Here is a 26,593-nt window from a genome sequence, read left to right on the forward strand (position 1 = left end):
CTTGGTTCCTCCAGCGCAGGGAGGACAGGAAAGAAGGGCTGTTTCCTTTTCCGAGGCCTCCTCCTCCAGCCTTGTTACTGGAAGCCTGGTGCCATCCACAGGCCACTGGGAATGTGGGTCAGGCTGGGGCAAAAAGGCATACCCGGTACCTAGATGCAGGACTGGGTGCTGTGACAGTCTTGTCAGTGTTACATTGCTGTGAGGAGATGCCATGACCACGGCAAGTTGTTTGTTTGTTTGTTGTTTTTAGGATAGGTTTTCTCTACATAGCCCTGGCTGTTGGGGGAGCTCACTGTGTAGATCAGGTTGGCCTGGAACCCAGAGAGATCCACCTGCTTTTGCCTCCTAAGGGCAGGGATTAAAGGTGTCCACCACCACCACCTGGCCTGACCACAGCAACTCATATAAAGGAGAATACTTAACTGGGGCTGGCTTTAGTTCAGAGCTTTAGTCCATTATCATCATGGCGAGAAGCATGGTGGCCTGCAGGCAGACATGGTGCTGGGGAAGTGGCTGAGGGTTCTACATCTGGATCTGTAGGCAGCAAGAAGAAAGAATGAGCTACTGGGCCTGGCTTGAGCATCTGAAACCTCAATGCCCAACCCCCCTGCCCCCTGCCCCCATGGCACACACACCTCCTAACCCTGCTGCTCCCTGTGGGCTGATGGAGGCCAGGTTGATTCAAACCACCAGTCAGGATGGCCAGTTGGAGAGAGTTTGCTGGCACTCTACGGGTCCACTGCGCAGGCCTATACCAAGCCTAAAGGCCAAAGCCAAGAAAGGGTGATGTCAGCTTCTATCTTTTGGTGGGGCTGGGCAAATCCTACAAGAACAGAGACCTAACCCTCACCCTTTCCCAGACAGATGCTGCTCTACCTGGGTCTTCAGGGCCAGGGGAGTGAGATGGAGTGGCACGGATCCTGGCCAGTACCTTGAAGCTGGTGGCTATGGGGCCTGTTTCCCCTTTTTGTCAAGTATAGAAGGCAGCATTTCAGTCGGGTGTAGTGATACACGCCTTTAATCTCAGCACTCGGGAGGCAGAGGCAGGAGGATTGCTGTGAGTTTGAAGCCAGCCTGGTCTACAAAGTGAGTCCAGGACAGCCAAGGCTACACAGAGAGACCCTGTCTCAAAAAACCAAAGAAAAAAGAAAAGAAAAATATACTACAGAGACTTAGGCCCATGAGAGCTGAACTTGGACTCCCAGGATAAGAATTAGTGTCTAGAACAGGGCACCGAGGGCAGGGGTTGCTAACGGAAGAATAGTGGAGCTGTCCCTGGCTTGAGGTTATTTCTCAGGGTAAAATCAGAAAGTGTTGGGTTGTGTTTGTTGAATATGATCTGCTTGCCCTAGGTCATCTGTTGTGCCAGGAGGAAAGAAGGAAGAGAGAAAGCGAAGGGAGAGAGGTGACAGGAAGCAAGCAAGGCTTCATTTCCAGCCCAGTGACCTCTGGACTCTGGGTCGAGAGGCTGGGATCCCTCCATGAAAGGGGTGTCAGACTCTACTAGTACCAGGCCCAGGCCCAGGCCCAGACCCAGCGGCATTGGGGAGGGGCTGGAGCCTCGAGGGTGCTTCGTGGCGGTGACGGCGGTGCGCTCTAGGACCCAGCGACTCCGGGCTAAGGGCGGGCGTGGGCCTTGGGGGCCGTAGGGGGGCTCTGGCTGCAAGCGCCCAACCCGGCAGGCAGCACTCTCAGCTGCACTAGAGAACGGCACGCAGGGCCCCCAACAGGTAGGCGCGTCCCGGGGGGCCGGGGGGCCGGGGGGCCATGCTCCGCACTCCTATTCTGAAGCAGGCCACTGAGGGGACCCTGGCCCAGGGATGCGGAGGGGATGCTGAAGGAGCATCTGGCAAGTTGGAGGGGGTTGTGCAAGATAGGACAGCCAGAGATCTGGAACTTAGGGTTCACCAGAGATGGGGTGCTGAGGGACAGGGCATTTTTTGTCGCCTCTCCCCCCCCCCCCCACTCCCCAAGCGTATAGGATGTGGAGGGCGGGGCAGGGGTCGGACACAGAGACAAAGAGAGACCCGATGTGGAGAGCCAGCGAGCGCCTCAACAAGTTTCCGTCTGCTGATTGTTCCCAGCTGTACTGTGGGGCTGCAGCATCTGGTAGGGCCCCTTCTGTCTGAGCCAGAGAGGGGGCTCCGGGTCCTCGCCCCCTAGAACCACAGAGGAGCCGAGGGGTTGGGGGAAGGCTGAAGTTGTGGAAAGGGCCAAAGGAAGAGGCAATCACCCATCCCGACTGACCGCTCCTGGCCTCCTAAACTCAAGTTTTAAAGAGCTTGCCTGGGTCCCCTGGGAGCAATTCATTATTCTCTCTTCACGTAGAAGCTAGCCAATGAGCCTTGTTCCCTGCTATAAGCCTGGGCCCGGTGCGGGGATGGGAGGAAGACTCTGCTCTGACATTGGCAGGAGCGATGGTCCCTATGGCACAGGATCTAAAATACCAAGGGCATCTGGTCCCCACCAGGGGACACATAAGTTAGATATCTGAGATGGGCAAAGTATCAAAAAAAAACCTCAGGCTTGGGGAAACTGAGGTTAGACACCCTGTTTCTGCATTTCCCCTAGATTCCCAGGGTGGGGGCAGGGGTTCTACTTCAGAGTTGGGGTTCAAGCTGTGTGAAAGAACTTCCCAGGCTGGGGGAGGGAGTCCTTTGGATGGATAAGCCTGTGGGCTGATCACCTAGAAGACACCATCACTGACTAGGACAGGGCATAACCAGCTGACTCTGTTGCCAGGGCCGAAAGCAGGACCCACCCAGGAGGTTCTCGGTGTTAGGAACCTGGTGCAAGTGGTGGGCCAGTGCCCTCACCAAAACTAAACTCTTGTCATCCATTGTCATGTCAAGGGTTCTGAACCCCGGGACCAAGTGACTTCCCCTCTCCCAGTTAGCACGCTGGGAGCCAGAGGCACCCTCGCCTCCCCCAGCCCTGTTCCCCATACTTCCTGCTGCTGCAGACAAACAGACCTCAGTCTCAGTCTCATGTGTGTGTGTCTGTAGTGAAGACAGCCAGGTCTTGGGAGGCCTGGACCTGGCAGGAGTTGGAGCTGGGAGCCCTGCCCAGCCCTGGCTGCTCTGGGGGCTCCTGGGGCCTGTATGCATGTGGTTTCCTGCCGAGTGGCGTGCTCAGGGCCCAGGGGCTAATTGGGAGCAGGTGACAGGCCTGGCAAATGCTGCTGAGCTGGTGGCTGACTGTGGTGTGGGCTAGGCAGGGCTGGTACCCTAAGGCTGTGCCTGAGATCATTGGAAGTCACATGGTACATCAAAAGCGCAGGGAGGTGATGAGCCAGAGGTGGGCAAGAGTGTGGACAGTCAGGGTGGGGTGTGGGGTGAGGGATTATCAGAGACTGGCTTCTCAGTAAGCAGGACATGATACTGTCTGTCCATTTGGTTAGCTAAGAGCTGTCCACCACCCCCACCTCAGCCTTTTTTTTTTTTTTTTTTTTTTTAAAGACAAAGTTTCTCAGCCAGGCGGTGGTGGCGCATGCCTTTAATCCTAGCACTCAGGAGGCAGAGGCAGGTGGATCCCTGTGAGTTCAAGGCTAGCCTGGTCTACAATGCGAATCCAGGACAGCCAAGGGTACACAGAGAAACCCTGTCTCGAAAAACAAAAATAAACAACAACAACAACAAAAGACAGAGTTTCTCTTTGTAGCCCTGGCTGTCCTGGAACTTGCTCTGTAGATCAGGCTGCCCTTGAATTCAGAAAACCATCTGTCTCTACCTCCTGATAAGACCGAGTCTTTTTTTTTTTTTTTTTTTTTAAAGAAAGAAGGGCTGGAGAGATGCTCTTCCAGAGGACCTGGGTTCAATTCCCAGCACCCACATGGCAGCTCACAGCTGTGTAACTCCAAGATCTGACACCCTCACACATACATGCAGGCAAAAACACCAAGGCGTATAAGATAAAAATAAATATATAAATAAAAGGTGATCCCTGGAACTTGCATTCAAGCCGTCCCCTCGCACAAGCAGAGACTGCTGTGCCCTTCCCTGCCTCCAGATGCCTGGCTCTGAGTGCCCCTTGCACAGACTGAGCTCAGGGACAGAAATGTGTCCCACCGTGCTGGGCTAGCTGGGCTAGCTGGGCTGGCATGCAGTTAGCCCTCCTTTCCTCCTCCTTTAGCCTTCCTCAGCGTCACCACAGCCTCCTCACTCCACGACCATGAGAGCTGCCTGCCTCTTCCTGCTGTTCATGCCTGGTAAGCAGCTGGTGAGATGGGAGCGCCCCATGTGAGTTTATTTTACTAGTTGCCCAGCTCCTCACCCCACTTCAGGCCTGTACCACAATGGAGGAGCCTCAAAACAAGAAGACCAGGCACCGGGTGCTAGACCTACGGAGGGCTACAGTCTTGGCCTACTGAGGGGTTCTTATCAGTGGGGACTGCAAAGGCCCTGCCAGGTCGAGGAGTCACTCAACCATTCACTGAGCATGTCTATGTTGACTTCCTACTGTGAGCCAAGTCCTGGATCTACAGCTGTGAGTTGGGCAGATGCACCAGGCTCCCACCAAGAGGTCAAGCTAGGGAAGAGGCAAATTGTTAGCCAAGCACCTGGTAAATTTTGGACTTTGTGAGGCCGGGCGTGGTGGTGCACGCCTTTAATCCCAGCACTTGGGAGGCATAGGCAGGCGGATTGCTGTGAGTTTGAGGCCAGCCTGGTCTACAAAGTGAGTCCAGGATGGCCAAGGCTACACAGAGAAACCCTGTCTCGAAAAACCAAAAAAAAAAAAAACAAAACAAAAAACAAACAAACAAAAAAAACCCCACAAAATTTTGGACTTTGTTGAGTGCTTTGATAGAAAGGCACAGCAGGGGAGGTAGGTCAGCAGGGTGAAATGTTAGGGGAAGAGACCCAGAAGAGTCCTGTGGAAAGGCTCTGTGAGGCAGGCAGGAGGCTACCCAGGGCAGAGGGGCCAGGCAAGGGCAGGGAACTGACCCAGGACCCAGCCAGGGTTTGCATTCTCAGAGTCCAAGTCAGACTGTTGGGTTAGAATGTCCACCACCTGCTTTTTCTGTCTTTTCAATGTGGGGTGCCCACATGTGACGCCTCCCTTCAGCAGGCCTGCTGGCTCAGGGCCAATATGACCTGGATCCTCTGCCCCCGTTCCCGGACCATGTCCAGTACAACCACTATGGTGACCAGATTGGTAAGTGACAACACGTAGTGCTACCACGTCACGGCAGCCCACCCCAAACACACGGATCAGACTGGCCCCCATGGCTCAGTTGTAACCTCTTTGCCCCACTCTCCTGGGGCCGTGGGCTAGCCTAACTCAACCCATTCTGTTCCCTTTTCACTTCCAGACAACGCAGACTACTATGACTACCAAGGTAAAAGTCTGGGGTAGGATGGGTGGGACCGGTAGCCTGGTGGGGACCTGTGGGGACCTTGCAGATGCCTTGTCACCCACCCCCTACTGCAGAAGTGAGTCCTCGGCCCCCTGAGGAACAGTTCCAGTCCCAGCAGCAAGTCCCACAAGAAGTCATTCCAGCCCCCACCCCAGGTAATGCTGTCTCCCATGGGCCAGCTCCCTGTATGCCTCAAGCTAGAAGTTCTGGGCCAGTCCTGAGACAGGCGCCCCTTGCCCTGAATAGACCCCTCCCAGTGACCCCTGCCTGTCTCCTCACACCAGACTTGCCAGCTGCAGGGGATCTGGAGACAGAGCCCACAGAGCCTGGGCCTCTTGGTAAGAACCCCCCTGAAAGCTGGAGAAAGCTGCATGGCTCCTGAAAGGGGAGGCCTTCGCGGTGGGATTTGCAGGGTTAACTAACAGTGGGATGCTGGGGGGAAAGGAGGAAGCTGGCAGACATGCCATTAGGCAGCTTTGGGCTATTCTACCCTGCACCCCCACTAGCATCTGGCCAGAGCCTAGGGAGGGGCCGGCACTGTGCTGGTGTCATAGCCTGGACTGGGTGGTGCCTGTGGGCAGGTGAAGAAGGGCCAGCAAGCACAGCCCAACTGAGTACCTGAGAGGAGCCCAGCCTGTGTGTGCTGAGATGGTACCATCGTGGGCTAGAGAGCAGCTTCTGAGCTGGTGTTTCATCCCAGTGACCAAGTGGGCTCCATTTGTGTTCCAACTGGTGTTTCCAAATGGGGTTGTGACTTCGTGTGTGGTATACAGTTGGGCAGTCCTGTATTGCCTGGGTGCATGGGGAACCCGACCTTGTGAGCCTGTCACTTCAGCTCTGAGCCTCCAGTCTGACTCTGTCTCCAGACTGCCGTGAGGAACAGTACCCATGCACCCGCCTCTACTCTATCCACAAGCCTTGCAAACAGTGTCTCAATGAGGTCTGCTTCTACAGGTGAGGGCTATGAGGGAGGGATTCTAAGGCAGCTCCCACCAGGGAAGGTGTGATTTGGAGCAGGCTCTGTACCCTGAAGTGGGGTTCAATTCTGAGGGTGGGCCTTGGCCGGTACTCCTGGGCTTTCCCAGTGGGAGTAGATGAGGGTGTAGCTGAGAGCATCCCTGGCTCATCCCCCAGCCTCCGCCGAGTGTATGTTGTCAACAAGGAAATATGTGTCCGCACGGTCTGTGCCCACGAGGAACTTCTCCGAGGTAGGAAAGCCTCTTCCACCCCTTGTCCTGGCAGCATCCACCACGTACTTCATTCTGCCCATGTAATGCCCTGCAATGTTTGGTGCCCAGACCCACTTGCAGGATGCTGCAAGCCCTCTTTCCTCCATCCCCGTTAGCATGGACTAGCGGGTTCCCACCCTGACTTTCCCTCCCTCCAACAGCTGACCTGTGCCGGGACAAGTTCTCCAAGTGTGGTGTGATGGCCGTCAGTGGCCTGTGCCAATCTGTGGCTGCCTCCTGTGCCAGGAGCTGTGGGGGCTGCTAGGGTGGAGCTGGTGTGGGATCTGGGCCCTGGACTCAGCTCGGATCCACTTCAGGCCCTGCCTGACCTGGTGCTTTCTCCCATCCTGCCCTCCCTTTCACCTTGGACATCAGGGCACTGCTGCCCTGGGCAGGGTGGTCATAGCTGCTTGGGCCCCTCCCCAGCCTGTGGCCATTCCTGAAGTGGGGGCTCCTGACTGTCCTGTCCCCACGCCCTAGTGGGGCTCATCCAAGGCCTGTTTGTGAGGCCTGGGGTTCTCAAATGTGCCTTCTCAGTGCCTTGGGGGCAATCCTCCCTTTCAGTCTCCTCAGGTAGGCTGTACCCCCGACCCAGCAGGTCTGCTTGGATTTCCTACATCCCCAGGCATGGACCACCTCTGTTTTATACAAAATAAAATTTTTACAAAAGACCCAGAGTCATTTTTGGGTCTGGGGACAACTTGATCGCCACCAATACTGCTGGTCCCCAATAAAAGGCTACCCAGCTCCTCAGAAGGGAGAGTCAGGGGCTCTACTTCTGCGTCCCCAGTACCCACTCCAGCCCGAGCTTCCTCTGACCCACCCAGCGACACAACTCTTCCTGTGCGTGCAGAAACAGACAAGTTATTTCAGTTTCTCTGTGTGAGCAGCACAGATCACTGTGCCAAGCTCCCCACGTTGTGCTGGGTAGCCCTCCTGACCGGCCTGTGTAGTAGGTGAAGCCACCACCCCAAATGACCACCCAGAGGCTCACCACAGTGGGTGGCGAGGACAGGGCCTAGCTGTAGGACTTTGAGAGAAGGGAACAGGCAGTCTTGGAGATGCTGGGTGCTCTCTGAGCCTCACTGTCACCACGCCATGACATGGATCCCCACCTCGCTCAAGAGCACACACACTCTGCCACATGGAGCAGCTCTGCCCAACATCACTGGACAGAGCCAGGCAAGACTGTCCACCCCAACCCTGCCCTGTTTCCATGCTGTCTATGAGCGCTGGCACTAGCTGGAGAGGGACCCGAACTCATGGGGTGGGCACAGCCCCAGATGCTAGCAGCTAGGTGGAGAGGGAGGTCCATCAGGCCCTGTGAGATTGCTGAGCTAAGCCTCTGCCCCTGCTGTTGCGAGCAACCCCCAGACAGAAGAAGAGCATTTGTGTGTCTAGACAATTCTAGAAAACAGGTCATGTTACAAAAAAGCACAGGAGTTCTCCACAGTTAACATTATAAAATGGTACAAAAATACAAGGGCTCTAAGCTCACTCAGAGCTTACTACCCAGAACCCAGGGGCAGATCCACAGGGGCTCTGGCTCCTGCATCCTTTTTGGGGAAGCTGCTGGTGGAAACAAGTGCCAACCTCCCCCCACAGGTGAGCCTTCTAGGCTCTTCTAGGAGAGGGCCGGGGTGGTACACACCCCAGCCCTCTCACACAGCACTCTGATAACCAGGCCCTGGGGAGGCTATGCTACAAAGGGCCCCCTCGCCTGCTCAGGAGACTGTGCTCAGGATGCCAGCTAGAAGGGACTCATTTCTCTGGGGTGCCAGAGGGTGGGGAGATGGATGCTGAGCTCCTGCGAAACTCTTGCTGCAGCTGTGCCTTCAGCACGGACACCTGGGGAAGAGAAGGGCCCAGCAACCCGGGCCCCAGCTGACTTCAGAGAACGGGAGCTGATGAGGGGCAGCGTGCCACCTGCTGCCTCCGAGTGGGCAAGCCTCTGCCTCTCCTTTTGCCCCTTGGCAGTTAGGTGTCTGTATGTGTTGTATCCTTATCCCTTCAGAGGCTCAGCCATGTGAAGCAGCAGTGCCCAGCATCACTCCAGAGCAAGGCCCCTGTGTCCACTCCCAGCCCTGCCCTGTGACCAACCTGTCTATGAGTCCCACAAAGGGCCAGAGACAGGCAAGGATGATCTGGCTGGGCCTGACTCTAGCCGAAGTGTGTGTGTGTGATGTGTGTGTGTGTGTGTGTGTGTCTGACTCTAGCCGAAGTGTGTGGTTTGTGTGTGTGTGTGTGTCTATCTGTCTGACCAGGCTGGGCCTGGTAGCTTTGCTCTGCTCCAGGCACAACCAGAAGGACATAAACGACCCGACTGGCCAGTAAGAGTCATTTCTTGGGCTCTTACTAGTGTTTCTGGGAAAGAGTGCCTTCTCCCCTGGGATTCCAGGTTGCTGGGAGGGCCTCTAGCTGGAGGTGCTAAGGCAACCATGCCAGGGAGGAGGAGGGCCTGATGACAGGTGAGCCCTAGGCCAGGCAGGAGACAGAGGCTGGGTCACTCCAGCCATGGCTGGTACAGCACTGATCTATTTGGCCCTTTTCAAGTTATAGTGGTCATGACCAGCCCTCTCCTCCATCCTCTCCCAGGGGAGGCCCTTGTACCTGCTCCTCCAGACCGGACACTCGCTGGCGATGGGCTCGCTCCCGTGCTTCCAGTGTGCGCTCCGTCTGGACCTGGGCACTGAGCAGGCGCTCAACCTCCTGTTGCAGTTCCTGTTGCTGCTCATCTGTCTCCAGCTGGATCGGATCGTGATTCCGCTCCAGGGCTACCACCTGTGCCTACAGATCGGGGCTGCCAATCAGGGTTTAAATGCAGTGCACAGGGGCATGGGCTCGTCACTCCTCTCTCTAGACCTAACAGTGTGCCTTCCAAGCCTGGGTTAGGGTCCCCAGGGTAGCCCACGCAGAAGGCATGCACTTACAAAAGTACTCAAACACAGTGCCTGGACTAATACACACAGGAACAAAGGTCAGCATGTTCGTACAGATGTACACGGGTAAAAAGGCACAACAGACTGACATCTGCATGTGTGAAAACATTTACATGGACACAGGACATACACCACAGTCATACTGTAGCCATAAGCAAGTTCCCACGGACACTCAGGCTTCCATGCACCCATCGCACACAGGAATCACAGGCTTGAATGCTAATGAGCCCCGGTGCTGTCTCTCTCCACCATGGGGAGAGCCCTGCTCTACTGCCCAATGAGGACACCTTCCCAAAGGCTCTGGGCTCCCCTGCTGGCTCAGCCATAGGCAGCCCCCAGGACTTCTTGCACTCAGCATGGGAGTGGCATTGGAGACCTGGCCAGGGGAGGGGGAGGGGTGACCTGCAAATGCTGGATCTGCTGTTGGGCGTCGGCCAGGTCCAGCTCAGCCCCTGTGAGTGTGCGGTCCAGGCGGCCCTTCTCTGCATTCAGCCGCAGTGTGTCCTCATGGCTTCGAAGCTTCTCCCGCTCCACCTGGGTAGGAATATGAAGGGACTCATGGGGGCTCATAGAAGCCCCTGTAGGATAATCTGACATCAGTAGAGGCGGCACGCTGAAGAGGACAGGAAACCTAGGGAGGCCCCAGCAGAGCAGGCCACCTTGTCCAGAGTCTTCCTGAGTGCCACACGATCCTTGTCCAGCCGCAGTGCTGACCGTTCCACCTCACGCTTCTCAGCTTCCAGCTGGGCCAGGGCTCGCTGCAGACTGCCCAGGCGCTCCTGCAACAGCCGCCGCTCCTCCTGTAGTTTCTGGACAGAGCGCAGAGCCATGGCCTCGCCTTCCTGCCGCTGTCGCAGCACCTACAGCACAAATCAGCAGTCCTTCATCCCACTGCACCTGAGAGTGACCATCTGCAACTTGGGGACAAAGATGCTGGGACACTGTGCCCACTTACGTAGTAGGCAATTACAAGGCCCATATGAGGAAACAGTTGAGGCCAGATGGTTCTCTGGGGTACAGTGGGAGTGTGGGTCAGGTGAGTCATGGTTCTTCACAAGGTTTGGGGTGAACTTGAGATGGGTTCCCCACCCTATGCCAAGGGCCACATGGGACACCCCTATAGATAGAGGCCCTTCAGGCCTCACCTGCTGCAGCTGCTGCAGCTGGCCTTCAGCATCACCCCGCTGCAGCTCCAGGTTGGCCAGCTCGCCCCGCAGAGTCTGCACCTGTTCACCCAGGGAGCTGCTTTGCCTTCGTGCTTCAGACAATGCCTGTCTGGCAGCATCCAGCCGTTCCTGGGAGACAGGGGCTGATGGGGCCATGCCGGATTGGCAGCCTGGGCAAGAAGCTTCCCTCTAATCTATAGCTCTCTATAGTAGACTCAGGGTCTACCCATCTAGAGGATCAAGCACCTAACTGGTCTACAGTCATGTCCACTGACCCGTGCCAATGGTGACAACCACTCATATCCCAAACTGCACCTAGGTCACCTAAGGGCAAGTTTTTTCTCTCACTGGGCAGCATCCCCCTCTAAGCCTCATGATTGGCTAGTTCCTTTGACCCACGCCTACCTCAAGACCTGTTCTCACTGCCTCCTCAGAGCTCCTGGCTATCAGGCCCCTCCATACCAGCTCTTACTGGCTAACTCTCCCTGGAAGAAGAAAGATACATGCCAGACCCTGGCGCCCCCAGACCTGGAGCACTTGGCGGTCATGTTCACAGGTGCTCAAGGCCTTCTGCAGGTGCAGGTTCTTGTCCTGGGTGCTGGTGAGGCTAGCACTGCTCTGGGCCAGGGCGTCTGTCAGGCTGTGCACCTTGCTCCTCAGGGTCCCCTCACTCTCCTCCACCTTGGCCAGTGCCCCATTCAGCCGCTCCACTGTTAGCTGCAAGGTCCCTGCCTTCACCTCACTGTCTGCCACCTGTGAGGATGGGGCAAGGGGTCAAGGACTCTCTTCCCACTGTGACCTCTACCAGAAGTGCCAACCCACGCTCCTCTCACCTCTCTCTGGGCCTCATCCACACTCCCCGTTGGCAGGAACTCCTACTGTAGCCTGGCCTCACCCCACTGTGGGGTGATCACCCTGTCTAGAGGCCCGTCAACGTGGCTAAGTGAAGGGCAAGGACATTACCACTCTGAGACTCTACCTGTCCATCTTTGAAAGCTGAGGGTGCAAAGGCTGGCCTCATAGGGTTGGGAACAGAGGCAGGAGCAGGGCATGCAGGTGTGACTGAGAGGAGTGGGCCCACCTGTCTCTGCAGAGAGTCGACCCGATCCTGGAGGGCCTGAGCATGGGCCTCACGGTCCCCTAGGCCCAGGCGGCTGCGCTGTAGCTCCCCTTCAAGAGCGCGCCGCTGCAGCTCGAGCTTGATGGAGCGGCTCTCAGAGGCATCCAGCACCTCCTTCAGGCGCCGCTTGTCAGTCTCCAGCTTTGCCTCGGTGGCCTTCATCTTGCTGACTTTCTCCTGGAGGTAGCAAGGCTCAGCCCCAATGCCTGCCCACCCCTCCCCACATCCCTCTGCACCATTGGGACAGTGCGGGTCAGCCTCAAGGATTGTGCGCCTAGGACCAGCCTGTCACTGCTGGGGCCTCAGTTTCCCCATTTATCACAGGCTGAGCAGATACGAGGGTCCCAGAGCTATCCTGTTTAAGCAGTCTAATGTGTTATGCGAGCCAGGATGCATTTTTCTCACTCTGGCTCCATTTCATGTATGTACAGGGAGGGCTGGCCCAGGGGTGACACCACCTGAGGACTCATAAAATCCTTGGGGAGGGGCTGCAGAATGTAGTCACTGGACCCTTCCCTGATCCACAAAAGGGCTTTCCAGAAATGGCTGGAAGCACATCTGAAACCCGAGCTGAACCTGGCAGCTACTGCTGAGGAGCAGGGCACCACTCAGGGCTAATGGATGGTCCATTCCCCGCTCCCTTACCGCCCCCCCACCTTCCCCCCCCCCACCCCGCTCAGGACTTGGTGAAGGGGGCTGCAGAATGGACACAAGGTAGGAAGAACGTGGGGCCATTCAATCCACATATGCACCCGAGACTCATCGTCCTGGCTGTCACTAAAGCCTGCCTGCTTTGTGCTTCTTCAAGCCCCTCCCTGCCCTGTCTGGCCTGTAGCGAAGAGGGGCCCCTGCTCTGGCTCCCACCCAGCTTTGTTCCTGGCCTCTTCCCAGGCCCCAGGGGCTGCTAGGCCCAAAGCCAGAGTTGAAACCGCAGACACAACAATCCAACTCCAGCTTGGTCCCAGCCAGAGGCAGGGGTGGGGGGTGGGGGCAGCCGGGAAAGGGCAGGGGGCTTCAGCTGTGAGAGGCTGGACTGTCATCACTCAAAGCCCAGGCTTCCTGCTCCAGACACACAGATATGTAGAAACCTACACATCAAACACTGTACTGCCACTCGTGCAGACATTCAAAGATATAGGCCTTGGCCAAAAGCTTACGGGAATTGCCTCTGTGTAGCAATTACAGGTGACCCCCCCCACCCCCCGCCAATCCAAAGGGTGACAGTTGGACAGCAGGCTGTCTGACTCAGGCCCAAACCCTTCTCCCCAATGCACACGAACACTGAAGAGCAGCCTAGACTCTGCTCCCTGGGAGGAACCACAGAGAACCCTAGGGCCTGCTCCCACAGGCCTTCCACTCCTGCCCACCTGGCTGGCCCGGAGCTCGCTCTCGGTGGCCTGCAGGCTCCTCTCCAGCACTGCCATCTGGTCCAGCGTGGCCCTGCACTCTCGCTTGCTACGTCGCACACTCTCTTCCTGAAGTGCCAGCTCTGCCTGGGCCCCACTCAGCCGCCTGTCTGCACTGCGCCAGGCTGTAGCCACCACCCAGTCCCATCAGGCATGCCAGGCCCAGGCCCTGAACCAGGCCAGGAGGGCCCAATCTGTACCCCCACCCTCTCCAAGCTCTGCGTGTTCCCCAGAGGGTCTGCAGGTTTGGGTCCATTGGGGCAGCCCAGGGAAGGCCCTCTGGAGGAACCGTAAGAGCCATTGATGCCAATTCCCTAGCCTCCCACCTCAGCTGCTAGGAGGGTAAGCGGGCAGAGGGGCCTGAGGGAAGACTCACCTTCCTCGCTCTCAGCTGCTGCCTTCTGAAGCTGCTTGGCCCTTGAGATTGCACGGTCTCTCTCTACTTCCATCTCAGCCAGCTGTTGACTCAGGGTGCTAGTCTGGACCTTCAATTCATCCTGTAGCCCCAACACAGAGGGAAGGTGAGGACCCCTGCTCTGACCACCACTGGGGTCCCCACCTGGCCATCTCCACCAGCCTCACCCGCTCCCGCTGGGCACTCCGCAGCTCTTGCAGAAAGTCTCGGAGGGCATCACGCACAGCCTCTGGGTCCAAGTCTGAAGGTGCTGGGGAGGTGACTGGCCCTGGAGATGGCGGCTGGGACCGAGGGCTATACTCCAGAGGACTGGGGCTGCTGAGACCATCTGCACTTCCTGAAGGGAAGATACGGTCAGGGACGTGGCAGGCACTGGGTGGTGAATGTAGGTTCACAAGGTAGCTCCTCTACACAGTACTCAATAGCACATGAGCTTCCCCAGCACAAAGTAATCCAGGTTATCTCCCTGCCTAGCCCCCACTTCTTCCTTCCTTCCTTTCTTTCTTTCCTTCTTTCTCTTTGGTTGTTGTTGGTTTTTTGTTTGTTTGTTTCTTTTCTCCCCCCCCCACCCCCCCAGTTTTTCAAGACAGGGTTTCTCTGTGTAGCCTTGGGGGGGTCATGGACTTGTTTGTAGACCAGTCTGGTCTCGAACTCACAGCGATTCACCTGCCTCTACCTCCCAAGTGCTGGGATTAAAGGCATGTGCCATCATGCCCAGCCTTTTTTTTTTTTTTTTTTAAACAGGATCCCTCTGTTATGTAGACTTGACTGTCCCAAAGCTCACTATGTAGACCAAGCTGGCCTGAAACCCACAGGACATCTGCCTACCTCTGCCTCCTGAGTGCTGATTATTTCTATTTTATGTACATGGGTGTTTTGCATGCATACATGGATGCGCCACAAGTGTGCCTGTGCCCATGGAGCCAGAAGAAGGCATTAGACCCTTGGAACTGAAGTTTGTGAGCTGGCATATGAGTGCTGGAAACTGAATCCAGGTCCTCTGTACTGTATTCCTTCGCTGCTCTGTCAAACCTCTATGGGGCACTGGTCCACACAACAGCCTACCTCTTTTGCATTGATGCATTTTTGTTTTTGACAAAATCTATATTATTTGAAATGTATCCCTTTAGCCTTTGTTTGCTTTTTGTGAGCCCAGGGCCTTGGGCATGCAAGGCATGCACCCTGCTACCGAGATCCACAAGCCCCTCTCCTTCTTTTTAGATGAGGTGGGCCTCACTATGTAGCACACCCTTCCTGCCTGTTTTCTGAGTGTGAGGATTGTAGGTATGTATCACCAGGTCCAATTTTATACAGCACTGGCATCTAACTCAGGCTCCAGAACCTATCAGGCCGGTGCTGTGCCAGCTGGGCTGTCCTGCCCACCCTAACCATTTTTAAGGTATGATCTGGGAGCAAGGTTACATCCATGCTACTGTGACCCTGTCACCTCAAATCTTTTTTTTATCACCTTTCTATCCTCCAAACTCCCCATGTTGAACATGACTTTATTTGGAAATAGGTGGCTGTAGATGGGTAGTGACAATGAGGTTACATTGGAATAGTGGGTCCCAACCCCCTACTGCTGTCCTTATAGAGAGGGAAGACCCAGGTGCCATGTGACCACCAGAGTGGTGTTGCCATGTACACATTCCACCCGAACCTTCAGAGGGGCTACGGCCCTCAGATCTCTCGGCCTTCAGACTTCTAGCCTCTGAGACAGTCAAACAGACGTTTCTGCTTCTTAAGCTGCCAAGTGTGTGACAGGTGGCCCACTGTCCCTAAGGAATCTACCAGATGCATCAAATACATATGAAAATATTTCAAAACAGCCAGGCATGGTGACACATGCCTGTACCCCTAGCACTTGGGAGGCTGAGACAGGAAGACTATCTTGAATGCAAGGCCAGCTTTGGCTACATAGTGAGTTTCAGGATGGCCTAGAGTGACACTCTCTCAAACACTGAGCCAGAACAATGCAAACATGGAACCTGTACCGCACATGTACAAACTTCCCCCGACAATATTCTCCAAAGAAAAGGGCTCACATGGTTTGTTTGTGCATTAGCTACCACAGTGCTTTGGAGCCTTATGGTATCTAGGTAGATGTGTGCAGGTCACACAAACCTGTGATTTCAGAAAGCAGCCATAAGCATCCTTGGATCTGGGGAACCAGGGAATCTGTATTCTCTCATGGCTGCTCCTTGATAGAGCAGTCCTGGCTAAGATAACTAGCAGCTCTCACTGCCCCTCCTCAGATCTCGGTCACCTTGAACCTGCTGGCCCATTCTGCATGCCACACTTGTGCACATCTATTCATGGGGTGAGTATTTGGGATGTCATTGGCACTGGACTATTGTGAACAATTCTGCAATAGACTTTGCTGTAGACGTGCCTACACAGTCCTGTTTTCAGTTCGTGTAGCTCTGTTTTGAGGAGTGGGAATGCTGGGTTTGCTGTCATTAACATTCTATTTTCTACTTTTTGAGGAACTGCAGGCTATTTCCCACAGTAGCTACACTGATCAGCAGTCTCTCGCCTCCCTTTATTTTTGCTTGCCTACTGTACCCAGACCACAGGCCAACACATTCTCTATTTCCTTAATAGAGCTCTTCCTCCATCTAGAGTCTAAGCTTCCTAAGAGATCTGTTTGTCAACCTGTCCCTGGTCTCACTGGGTTCTTGGTAAAAACTGAAGAGGTGAACGCACCAATGCTGCTCTGGAAGAAGGTCAGGCCTGGCTATGCTTATCAAACATCTGGGATCCCAGGCCTGGCATGGGAGCTGGAATACCAGGCTGGAGATCCAGCTACGTTTTTGTTTTGTTTTGTTTTTCAGGTTTCTAACTGTGTATAGCCCTGGCTATCCTGGAACTCAGAGATCCACCTGCCTCTACCTCCCGAAGGCTGGGATTAAAGGTGAGTGCCATCTCTGCCACCACCACCTGGCCACACAGGCTACTCTTGCAGAAGACCAGGGTTTGATTTCCAGCACCCACATGGTAGCTCACAACCATCTTTAATTGCAATTTTAGGGAATCTAATGTCCTTTTTGGCCTCTTCCAACACCAGGCACACACACGGTGTACATACACATATACGGAAAATCACACAAACATATAAAATAAAACAAAGATGGGGCTCAAAGATTCAGAAAAGACAAAGGAACAGTAAGAATCCCACCCTAACAAAGCTACCCAGCTGGTCCTCCGGGATGTGTGGCTTACGAGTGACCAATGTGCCCAGGGCGTACTTACCGCCCGCAGGTGCCTCACGAGCTGGCGAGGGGGACACTCGGCCCAGTCCCAGGCCCCTGCGCAGAGCAGAGCGCAGGCCACCCAGCTGGGCCTCGGCCATCCGCCGCTGCGTCTCCACGCGGGAGAGCTCGGCCTCCAGGCCCTGTGCCCGGCCCTCAGCGGCGCTCAGCCGCAGCCCCAGCTCCGAGGTCTCGGCTCGCACTGCCTCCAGTCTCAGCTCCAGGCTTCGAGCAGTGTCCAGATGCTTCTTCTCAGTGCTGCGTGCCTCCTCCAGGGAGCCCAACAAGCCTCGCTCACGTGCCCTGAACTCGGCCTCCTGCTCCTGCAGCTTCCTCTGGGATCCTTGGAGCTGGGGTGGGTCGGGAGTTAAAGCTGGGAATCACAAGTAGTCATGAGGTGCCCCCTACCCCTACCAGGTTTGGCTTAGTGCCCAACAGTCAGGGGACCACACCTATGCCTTAGTGGGGAAAGACCATCCATTAGGGAGAGGTAATCTGAATTTGCTTATCTGTTCCTATTGTTTACATCCTATCTGCAGGTAATAAAGACAGTAATACCTACATTTCAGCATGGGGGTGGGGGGTGTGGGGAGAGGGGGAAACGGCCTGAAGAGATGGCTCAGAGGTTAAGAGTACTGTCTCCTCTTCCTGAGGTCCTGAGTTCAATTCCCAGCAACCACATGGTGGCTCACACCATCTAGAATGAGATCTGGTGCCCCCTTCTGGCCTGCATGTGTATACACAGATAAAGCACTCGTTTATGTAAAATAATTAAACACCAAACCAAATAGCCCAATTAAGAAATGGGGCTCAGAACTAAACAGAGAATTCTCAAGAGAGGAATATCAAATGGCTGAGAAACACTTAAAGAAATGTTCAACATCCTTAGTCATCAGAGAAATGCAACTCAGATTCTATCTTACACCCATCAGAATGGCTAAGATCAAAAACTTAAGTGACAGAACATGCTGGGGGGGATGTGGAGAAAGGGGAACACTCCATCATTGCTGGTGGGAGTGCAAACTTGTACAACCACTTTGGAAATCAATCTGGTGCTTTCTCAGAAAAGTGGGAATAGGGCTTCCTCAGGACCCAGCTATTCCACTCCTTGGAATATACCCAAAAGATGCTCCACCACACACAAGGACATATGCTCAACTATGTTCATAGCAGCCTTATTCGTAATAGCCAGAACCTGGAAACAACATGGATGTCCCTCAGTTGAAGAATGGACAAAGAAACTGTGGTGCATTTACACTATGGAATACTACTCAGCTATTAAAAAAAAAGGAAACTCTGAAATTTGCAGGCAAATGAATGGAACTAGAAATGATCATCCTGAGTGAGTTAACTCAGACCCAGAAAAATACACATGGTATATACTCACTTATAATTAGACACTAGCCCAACAGAGATTTCCCTGAAAGTCTTCACTTAGCAGGAGATGGGGACAGATACTGGGACTTCCTACTGGGACTCCAGGTGAGAGAGATAAGGGGGAATAGGGAAATAGAAGGATCCAGAAGACCATCAAGGCTGGCAGATCTGAACTCAGGGGTATACACAAACCACTGTACCAACCAAGGACAATGCATGCAGTAACCCTAGAACCCTATTCAATGGACAGCAATTCTAGCCAATGGACAGCACGTTCTCCACAGCTGTGTAGAGAGAGGGGACTGACTCTGACGTGAACTCTGGTGCCCTTATTTGAGCACTTCCCCTTGGTAGGGAGGCCTGGTGGCACTCAGAGGAAGGGTAAGCCGGCTACCAGGATGAGACCTGATAGGCTGTGACCATATGGTGGGGGAGGAGGTCCCCTTCTGTCACAAGCCTAGGGGAGGGCAAGAGGGAAGGAAGGGGTAACGGGAAGATACAAATGAAGAAATAACAATTGAGATTAATCTGAATAAATTATTTAAATAAATTTTAAAAATTGGAGAAAAAGAAATAAGGTTGTTTTACAAGTCTGCTTAGAGAATATTGGCATGTGTTTTTGAATAAAAGTTGTTCAGATCATGGAAAAAAACAACTAACAAAAAATAAAATAAAATAAATCTTAAAAAAAAAAAATCTCAGCAGATGTTCTGCCTCTTGGGAGGCAGAGGCAGGCGGCTCTCTGAGTTTAAGGCCAGCCTGGTCTACAACTCAAGTCCTGGACAACCAGTGCTACACAGAGAAATCTTGTCTAATAAAACCAAAAAATAAAAAAGGACAGTAACATCTATATAGTACCAGGCAGTAAAAACTCTCCAAAAGAAACAATGATCCTTTCACTAATAATGAACCGAGGAGACAGGCCTAAGGGCCATGCCCTTTCACTGATGAGGAGACAGGCTCTGGGAAGTTAAGTCATCTGTCCAAATAGAGGTCATAGCGGGTGGTGGTGGCGCATGCCTTTAATCCCAGCACTCAGGAGGCAGAGGCAGGCGGATCACTGTGAGCTCAAGGCCAGCCTGGTCTACAGAGTGCGTCCAGGACAGCCAAGGCTACACAGAGAAACCCTGTCTTGAAACAAAACAAAACAAAACCCAAAGAGAGGTCATTCATTACAGACGTGCAACACATGGAAAGCTGCCCTCTGGTGAGAAGGGGTCACCTCCCAGCCATCAGTTCCACAGGAAAGGCCCTCCACTGAGCACTAGCACCCTCCTACACCCCATCTTCCCTGAATGCTGGATAAGCACTCAGAAGCACAGAGTGAGTGACCTGGTGGCTGTGTGACACTGGGCAGATGCTTTGACCTTTCGGAGCCTGTCTGGCTGTCCCGGCAAAATAGGGCTAGCATTACCTACCTCATGGGCAGGCTGTGGGATAATTAAACAAGGCTGTTTTGGGGATCTGCATACACTAGGCCTACGGTTCTTTTGCTTGTTGGTATTAGTACAACTGACGGAGACTGTTGGGGCAGTGGGCTCAGCACTCTCCTCTGGAGAGAACAGAGGTAGACAGTAGCCCACCCTCCTCTGGTCAGCCCACCCACCTGCCCAGTTACCTCCTGCTTCAAGGCCTCCAAGCTGCTCTCGCCTTTCAGCAACTTCTGTCGCAGGCCCAGTGCCTCTCGACGGCTCTCCTTCTCTGCCCGCTCGCCCAGGGCCAAGCGGCCTTGCAGGTCAGCCAGCTCCCGGCCCAGCCTGGCATTGTCACTGTCCAGTGTCTTCATCTGTGAACCAGAGCAGGCAGGGAAATCACTGGACCCTGAGTTCTGCCCAGCCCTGGCCCAAGAGGCTCTTGGGATGGACTAACCTAGGCCTAGGCATCACCTTAACACTCCACGTCCATGGGAACCCACCCTGGCGAACTCACTGAGCTGGGGTCACACCAGGCACCTGTCCCCAATGGCTCGTATGCCACTTAATGGGGATTGAGGAGTGGGCAACAGTAGGAAAGAGATTGGGTTGACATCCAGCTCCCAAGGGCTCCAGTCACCTCTACAGAGGTAGCTAAGGAGTGCTTGTGTACCCAGCTGTTTTAAGCACTTATGTCATCTGGATTAACTTTATGTCCCTGTGTGTTTAAACCTGATTTAATGGGCCGGGTGGTGGTGGCGCACGTCTTTAATCCCAGCACTTGGGAGGCAGAGGCAGGCAGATCTCTGTAAGTTCAAGGCCAGCCTGGTCTACAGAGTGATTCCATGACAGCTAGAGCTGTTGCTGTTATACAGAGAAACCCTGTCTCCAAAAACCAAAAACCTGATTTAATGAAAACAGCCCAGAGCCTGGGAACGACTTGCCTGCGATACAGCCCACAAGCAGCAGAATGGGTTTGATCCCAGGCAAGGGAACACGAGGGTCTGTTTCCTCCTAGGAGCAGGTGGGGCGAGGTCCACCCACAGAATTACAGCAGGTAGCCTTCACCCCGCCGTCCAGCAAGAGCTGGTAGTCCGCTCCTTCCAAGGACTGCTGGGTGAGGCTGAGGCGAGACTGCCACCCAACTCAGCGCCTCAGTCTCTGGCTATCACATGCTGTCTCCATTGAGGCCAATGAGGCCACTTCCTGTTCCTCAGGCCTCCTAGAGTGGGAAAGCCTGACCTTTCCAGTGCGTAGGCAGTGCTCAGTGCTCAGTGCACAGTGAGTGCTTGATCAGGCTTGCTAGTGATGGGGGATCTTGTCAGAGGTCAGCGCCGTAAAGCCAGCAGATGAGTTCAGCCATTGCCTGATTCTGCTCAGGCAAGGGTGGCTCTTCCATTTTCAAATAGTAGAAAATGGCTCAAAATGAAACAAAACCACAGAGAGAAAAACAGTATTTTCTGACACTTGATAATTACATAAAGTTCAAATCTGTGTTCACAAAATTAAAATTGACTGTGTTCATGCATGTGTTCCATGTGTGCATGCATACATGTGCATGTGTGTGCATGTGTGTGTGTGTCCTAGCTTGTGGTGGGGATCAAATCCAAGCTTCGCACATGCTGGGCAAGCACCCTGCCACTGACCTGCACCCCAACCTCTTATGGATATTTTCCTTTTTAAAAAATTTACTAAGTTATTTGTGTGTGTGTGTGTGTGTGTGTGTGTGTGTGTGTGTGTGTGTGTGTGTGTCTGTTTGGGCTGCATGTCTGTCTGTACACCACATGTGCTTGTGGAGGCCAGAAGAGGGTATTGAATGCCCTGGGACTAGAGTTACAGACAGTTACAAGCTGCCATGTAGATGCTGGGAATCAAATGCAGGTCTTCTGGAAGAATAGCAAGTTGTCTTACGCGCTGAGCCATCTCTCCAGCTCCTTTCATTTCCTCGGCAGTGAATGCAGGGCGTCAGCCTTAGGCGAGCATTCTCACTGAGCTAATGAGTTTGAGCCTTGCTGGGTCTACTTTTTATTTTGAACAGGGTCTCGGTAAGTTGAGACTGCACTTGACCCAGTCTTGTAGCCCAGGCAGGCCTTGAACGTGTGACCCTCTGGCCTCAGTTTCCATAGTAGCTGAGATTACCAGTCTGCACCACCAGGCCTAGATTATGCTGCTTTCTTACAAAAGTGAGATAGAGAGGCATGGAGACACTCCACAGCCTGTATAAGTGGAAGTGCTTAGCTCTAGGCTCAGTATAGTTTACTTGCCTCACCCGGTTCCCAAGAGCTACTCCTTTACTGCTTAGGTTCCTTTAAAACTGGACAAGATGGGATGGAGAGATGGCTCAGTGGATAAGAGCACTGTCTGCTAGGTCCTGAGTTCAATTCCCAGTACCCACATGGTGGCTCACAACCATCTATACTAAAATCTAATGTCCTCTTCTGGCGTGCATGTTAGAGTACTCATACACAAAATTTAAAAAAAAAAAAAAAACTGGACAAGATGCTGGGCCTCCCTGTGGGGACACCTGATCTGAATGTCACAAGGCACAGAGCTTCTACACAGGCTCACAGGTAGAGGGCCCCTCAAAGCCCATGTGCTCCACACCAGTCTCCTCGAGGGAGGACACTCTCCTGAGAATCCGGAGGTAAACAGCCTTTCATCAAAGCGTGGCTGCCTGGGAACTTCTCCAGAGCCCTCCCAGCACCTTCAGCTATCATGATGAGTAATGCGACTGATGGGAGGGGTTCTGAGGCCATGCTGGAGCCTGGCCAGCTGCCTGGAGCTGCAGAGAGCCTTTGGGAGCTGTTACCCGTGTCAGGGCAAGCTTTCTGTGATGCAGCTGCCTCTGCTCCTCCCTGCTCCTGTGCATGATCCCTCAGCAACACTCCTGCCGGGAACCCAGTAAAAAGTCAGCAAGTTGGACTTTTGGTGCAGTCATAACTTTGGTCTGCTGTGGGTTCCCTTCTGGGGTGAGTCAGGATATGTGGTGGGGGCGTTATGTCTCCCCCGAAAAAGTCAATCACACAACCCTCTCCATGAATGCCAAGGTCAGGCAAAGCTCAGGCTTTGCTTTTACACAGTGGAAATGGCCTCCAGAGAGGGGTGCTGCTGGCCCGAGCCTGTGGAAGGGCAGGAGGTACCTGTCGCCTAAGCTCCTGCAGTTCACGTCGGGCCTCCAGCCGGGAGCGCTCCACCTCCTGCATCGAGGCCCGCAGCTCTCCAGCCTCCTTGCCTGCTGCCATGCGAGCGTCTTCCAGGAGGGCCAGCTTCTGCTCCTTGTCCTCATTGGCAAGCTTCAGGCTGCAGGGAACAGAAGGCAGAGGCTGCTCTGGGACAGTGGTCTGCAGCTGTGTGCTCAAGGCTGCCCTGGCTCTGTGTGGGTCTGGCCCCATCATGCCCCAGGGCAGCCTTAGCACCTGCCCACATAGCTGTCCTTGCATGGAGCATGCAGGGTTGGGGGCAGGTCCTTGGCAGGGAAAGAGAGGCACATGAGTAACTCCAGGAGGAGGTTTAGTTCCCAGGGTGACTGACAGGGGTGGGTGGTAAGGCCTGAGTGTGACCCAACCCTCTCTGCTGCCACCTGTCCATTCTCTGTGGTAAGGAAGCCACCAAATTGACCCTCCAGCTAGTCTGTGCTTAAGGACCAAAGCTCAACATCTATATGGCTTCCTAACCATGGGGTGAAGTGAGGTTCCTGGGCAAGGTTTAGTTAGAGCAGCAGTTCTCAACCTGGGTGTCTAAACCCTTTCGGGGATCAAGGGATCCTTTCCTAGGAGTCACATACCAGGTACCCTGATATCAAATAGTTTCATTACAATTCATAACAGTAGCAAAATTACAGCTATGAAGCAGTAACAAAAACGATTTTATCATTGGGAGTCACCGCACCATGAGGAACTGTATTAAAAGGCTGCAGCAGTAGGAAGGTTGAGAAGCACTGGGTGAGAGGATGGGGCCTGGGACCCGGCAGGCTCCTGCAGCTCTCACCTGATGCGCTCACTCTCAGCCTTCTTCACAGCAGTCCTCAGTTCCTCGTTAGAACGCCGCAGGGCCTCCCGCTCCTTGGTGCCCTCACTCAGATTACGCCTTAGCTCGCTGGCCTCCCGGCAATGGGCCTCGCAGCCCTCCTGACTGTCCTGAACTTTTCGCTGTGCCTCCAGCAGCTCTCGCCGTAGACCATCACGGGTGTCCTCCAACAAGCGCAGCTGAGTCCTTAGCTCTTCTGCCTGTGGGTCCAGGATGGGGTTAGGGCCCCTCGGCAGGGATGGGCTTGAATGTCACTTTCCTCCGTGGCTACTGTGGTCCCAACACTGCCCCATTGACTATGGTGGGTGGCTGACCTCAGTTCAGTTACGGCATGAGACAAAGAGCACTGGACTCAGCAGGGCATGAACACGAACCGATCCCCAGTAGTCCCCTAAACCTCCCTTGCAGACATCAGGTGCCTCCTATTTGAGTTAGCCATTGTCTTCCCCGCTGCAGGAGGGGGCACAGCTCACCTCACGCATGCAGGACTCCCGCTGCCGGCCCAGGTTCCCAGTCTGCTCCTGGAGCTCCTTCACTTTCTGGGCATGGGCAGCAGTGGTCTCCTCCAGCTGGGCCCGGAGGTCTCGAAGTTCAGACGTCAGGGCGTTCACTGTGTTCTGAGAAGGTCAGGATCCTCACACTTAGTCCTGACATGGCCCCCAACTCCCACCCACCCCTCTGTACTGCCCTATGCACCCAGGGCCTGCCACACCCTGGTCATATTTCAGTGCCCTGAAGCTGGCCACTTTACACTAGTGATCTCACCAGGATAGAGCTAGTGCTACCCCCCCTCCCAGTTTGGGGTCCCGAAGGAAGGGCTGGACCTTCCCTAGAACCTAGAAACACCCCAAGACAAGACCAGGTTTCCCACACTGACAAGCCCCTCCAAGCCAGGCTGGTTTCCCCTCGGATACGGGCCTGGCTGCCTACCTACCCGGTCTTGTTCCTGCCGGCTCTGGGCATCTCGCTTCTGCCGCTCCATCTCCAGAGAGATGGCAGCCAGACTGTGCCGGGTTCCCATCAACTTCTCAGACAGTGCAGTCTTCTCAGACTCCTTCAGGGACAAAGCCTAGGCAGAGGTGAGGAAGACAAGGCTCCGTGGGTGGCTAGTCCTTTCTCCTGGCCTCCCACTGGTGCTCTGTAGCAAGCACTGGCTCACCAAGGGTGGCCCCAGGGCAGAGGTGCCTACTCACTCTCTGCAGCTCTATCATAGGGCTTAGGAACAGGAGAATCCTCGATGTGGACATGATCTACAGACCTAACTAATGACTCAACTTCCCCAGAGTAAAGGCTTTCATGACTCCTGATCACAGACACAAGCTGTGGCTCAGGGTGACACAGTAGATGACGACAGTCTGCCCTGCTCCATTCTCTGATGGAAAATCAAGACTGAACTATTAGGAAGGGTCAGCAGGCACCTGTGGGCACAGCCCAGAGGCATGCAGCCTGAGGTGAGCAAAGAGACGGGAGAATGTGAGTCAGCTCGCCTTGTGTCAGACCTGCCAATGCCACTGTGTGCCAGGGCTCCGACTCTCCTGTCCTGCAGGTGAGAGAACTGAGGCCCTGGAGGAAATTGCCTGCTCCCTAGACTCCTAGCTGCTGGACAGAGGCAGGAGCGCCATGCAGGTTCACAGACCTGCTGCTTCTCGCTCTCGGCCAGGAGCAGGCCCTCATCCCGCTCCTGCTGCAAGGCAGCAATCTCTTCACTCAGCTCCTCCTTCTCCGCCTCCATCCGTGCCAGCAGCTCCTCTCGCTCCTGCTGTAGCTGGCCCTGCAGCTGGGCCCGCTCTGCCTGTAGCTCCCGCCATGCAGCCTCCTAGAGCAAGGACAGGGCTGTGTGACACACTAGCAGTGGCTCAGGAAGCCCCTTGCAGGCTTCAGTTCAGAAAAAGGCAGAGTACCCATAGCTAAGAGAGAGGGTAGGTAATCAGGTCACTGTAGGGTAGGGCAGTGAAGCTGTGAGGTCACTTCAGGACTGTGAATGCAGCAAGGGGGCACAGCAGCCTGGGCTGGAACAAGAATTCTCCCTGGGGAGGAACGGAGCAGCAGCTACCCAGGAAGAATAAAGAGGACTAGACCATGCGCACAGGCTGGAGGCCTTGAAGGGAGAGCAGCCTGGAACCTCCTGGAACGCTCAGGAACATGATGACAGTGGGCCAAAAGCCACAGGCACAGTCATTGGGCCAGACCAGGTAAGCTATGGGGACAATGGGGACCCTCAAACAAAAGTGACAAAGACAACCTGAATATTTTTTAAACTTTTAGATTTATGTACATGTATGAGTGTCTGTCTGCATGTATGTCTATGCACCATGTGCATGCCTCATGCCTCTACAGGTCAGATGATGACATTGGATTCCATGAACCTCAAGTTATAGATGGTGTGAGCCATCGTGTGGGTGCTGGGAACTGAACCCAGGTCCTCTAGAAGAGCAGCAAATGCTCTTAACCACTGGGCCATCTCTCCAGCTCTGTGCACGCAGCTAGAGGGCTGTGGAGAGGGAACTAAGGCTGGCAGCAAAGAGTGACAGAACTGTGGGGCCAGATGGGCAGAGAAGCCAGAGAGAATACAGATTGGGGCACTAACAAAACCAAGACAGGCAGGGCCAGGGGTCACAGAGCGTGACTCGCTGGGAACATAACACAGCTCATGGAGAAGGATGACTTTCTTGGGGTGAGGGCTGCCTGTCCCCCAGAACTTCTTGAAAGGTAGTATGTGAGGCCCTTCTTCAGGCGCTGCCCTGACACCTACTGGCCATATTAGGTAAAATTCCCACCCAAATCTATGCACTGGGCCCAGGGACCATCTCTCTTGCCTGCAGGGGAACATGAAAGCTCTTGGAAGCAGCCCTGCTCAGGCTAGGTTTCTAGAGACCCCTGTCCTAGGGATCACTCT

General features: G+C 54.4%; 2 protein-coding genes across 4 annotated transcripts in view; one reads left to right on the plus strand and one right to left on the minus strand.

The window, feature by feature from the left end:
* The first annotated feature begins 1,567 nt into the window (after positions 1 to 1,567).
* Mfap2 (microfibril associated protein 2) lies at positions 1,568 to 7,256 on the plus strand. Of its 3 annotated transcripts, none has more exons than XM_051171329.1 (9): positions 1,568 to 1,730; positions 4,132 to 4,207; positions 5,068 to 5,154; positions 5,312 to 5,338; positions 5,431 to 5,511; positions 5,641 to 5,694; positions 6,223 to 6,310; positions 6,491 to 6,564; positions 6,747 to 7,256. In XM_051171329.1, exons 2-9 carry the CDS (start codon positions 4,171 to 4,173, stop codon positions 6,848 to 6,850), a joined length of 552 nt encoding a protein of 183 aa, XP_051027286.1. In that variant the 5' UTR covers positions 1,568 to 1,730; positions 4,132 to 4,170; the 3' UTR covers positions 6,851 to 7,256. The 3 variants fall into 3 exon arrangements, with proteins under 3 accessions (XP_051027286.1, XP_051027285.1, XP_051027287.1); XM_051171328.1 differs by having other exon boundaries at positions 1,569 to 1,730; positions 5,065 to 5,154; XM_051171330.1 differs by lacking the exons at positions 1,568 to 1,730; positions 4,132 to 4,207 and having other exon boundaries at positions 5,089 to 5,154; positions 5,403 to 5,511.
* A 982-nt stretch (positions 7,257 to 8,238) lies between these two features.
* Crocc (ciliary rootlet coiled-coil, rootletin) overlaps positions 8,239 to 26,593 on the minus strand; it is a 42,325-nt gene continuing 23,970 nt past the window's right edge. Inside the window, exons 21-37 of the mRNA XM_051171335.1 lie at positions 25,334 to 25,513; positions 24,632 to 24,766; positions 24,171 to 24,314; positions 23,659 to 23,897; positions 22,812 to 22,971; positions 19,878 to 20,045; positions 16,884 to 17,232; positions 13,799 to 13,968; positions 13,593 to 13,713; positions 13,178 to 13,341; positions 11,772 to 11,987; positions 11,219 to 11,443; positions 10,670 to 10,819; positions 10,184 to 10,384; positions 9,927 to 10,058; positions 9,196 to 9,372; positions 8,239 to 8,433 (exon numbers count right to left, since the gene is read on the minus strand). Of these exons, the coding sequence (XP_051027292.1) occupies positions 8,347 to 8,433; positions 9,196 to 9,372; positions 9,927 to 10,058; positions 10,184 to 10,384; positions 10,670 to 10,819; positions 11,219 to 11,443; positions 11,772 to 11,987; positions 13,178 to 13,341; positions 13,593 to 13,713; positions 13,799 to 13,968; positions 16,884 to 17,232; positions 19,878 to 20,045; positions 22,812 to 22,971; positions 23,659 to 23,897; positions 24,171 to 24,314; positions 24,632 to 24,766; positions 25,334 to 25,513 (3,018 nt within the window). The 3' untranslated portion in view covers positions 8,239 to 8,346. The remainder of the gene's footprint in view (positions 8,434 to 9,195; positions 9,373 to 9,926; positions 10,059 to 10,183; positions 10,385 to 10,669; positions 10,820 to 11,218; positions 11,444 to 11,771; positions 11,988 to 13,177; positions 13,342 to 13,592; positions 13,714 to 13,798; positions 13,969 to 16,883; positions 17,233 to 19,877; positions 20,046 to 22,811; positions 22,972 to 23,658; positions 23,898 to 24,170; positions 24,315 to 24,631; positions 24,767 to 25,333; positions 25,514 to 26,593) is intronic.

The sequence above is a fragment of the Acomys russatus genome, chromosome 29, assembly GCF_903995435.1.
Source record: "Acomys russatus chromosome 29, mAcoRus1.1, whole genome shotgun sequence".
NCBI lineage: Eukaryota > Metazoa > Chordata > Mammalia > Rodentia > Muridae > Acomys > Acomys russatus.

Excerpts from the sequence above, each read along its gene's own strand:
- Mfap2 (XM_051171328.1), top strand. The coding sequence starts at position 4,171 with ATGAGAGCTGCCTGCCTCTTCCTGCTGTTCATGCCTG. Across the intron at positions 5,339-5,430 it reads AGACTACTATGACTACCAAG|AAGTGAGTCCTCGGCCCCCT; the intron begins GTAAAAGTCTGG and ends CCCCTACTGCAG. Across the intron at positions 6,311-6,490 it reads AATGAGGTCTGCTTCTACAG|CCTCCGCCGAGTGTATGTTG; the intron begins GTGAGGGCTATG and ends CTCATCCCCCAG.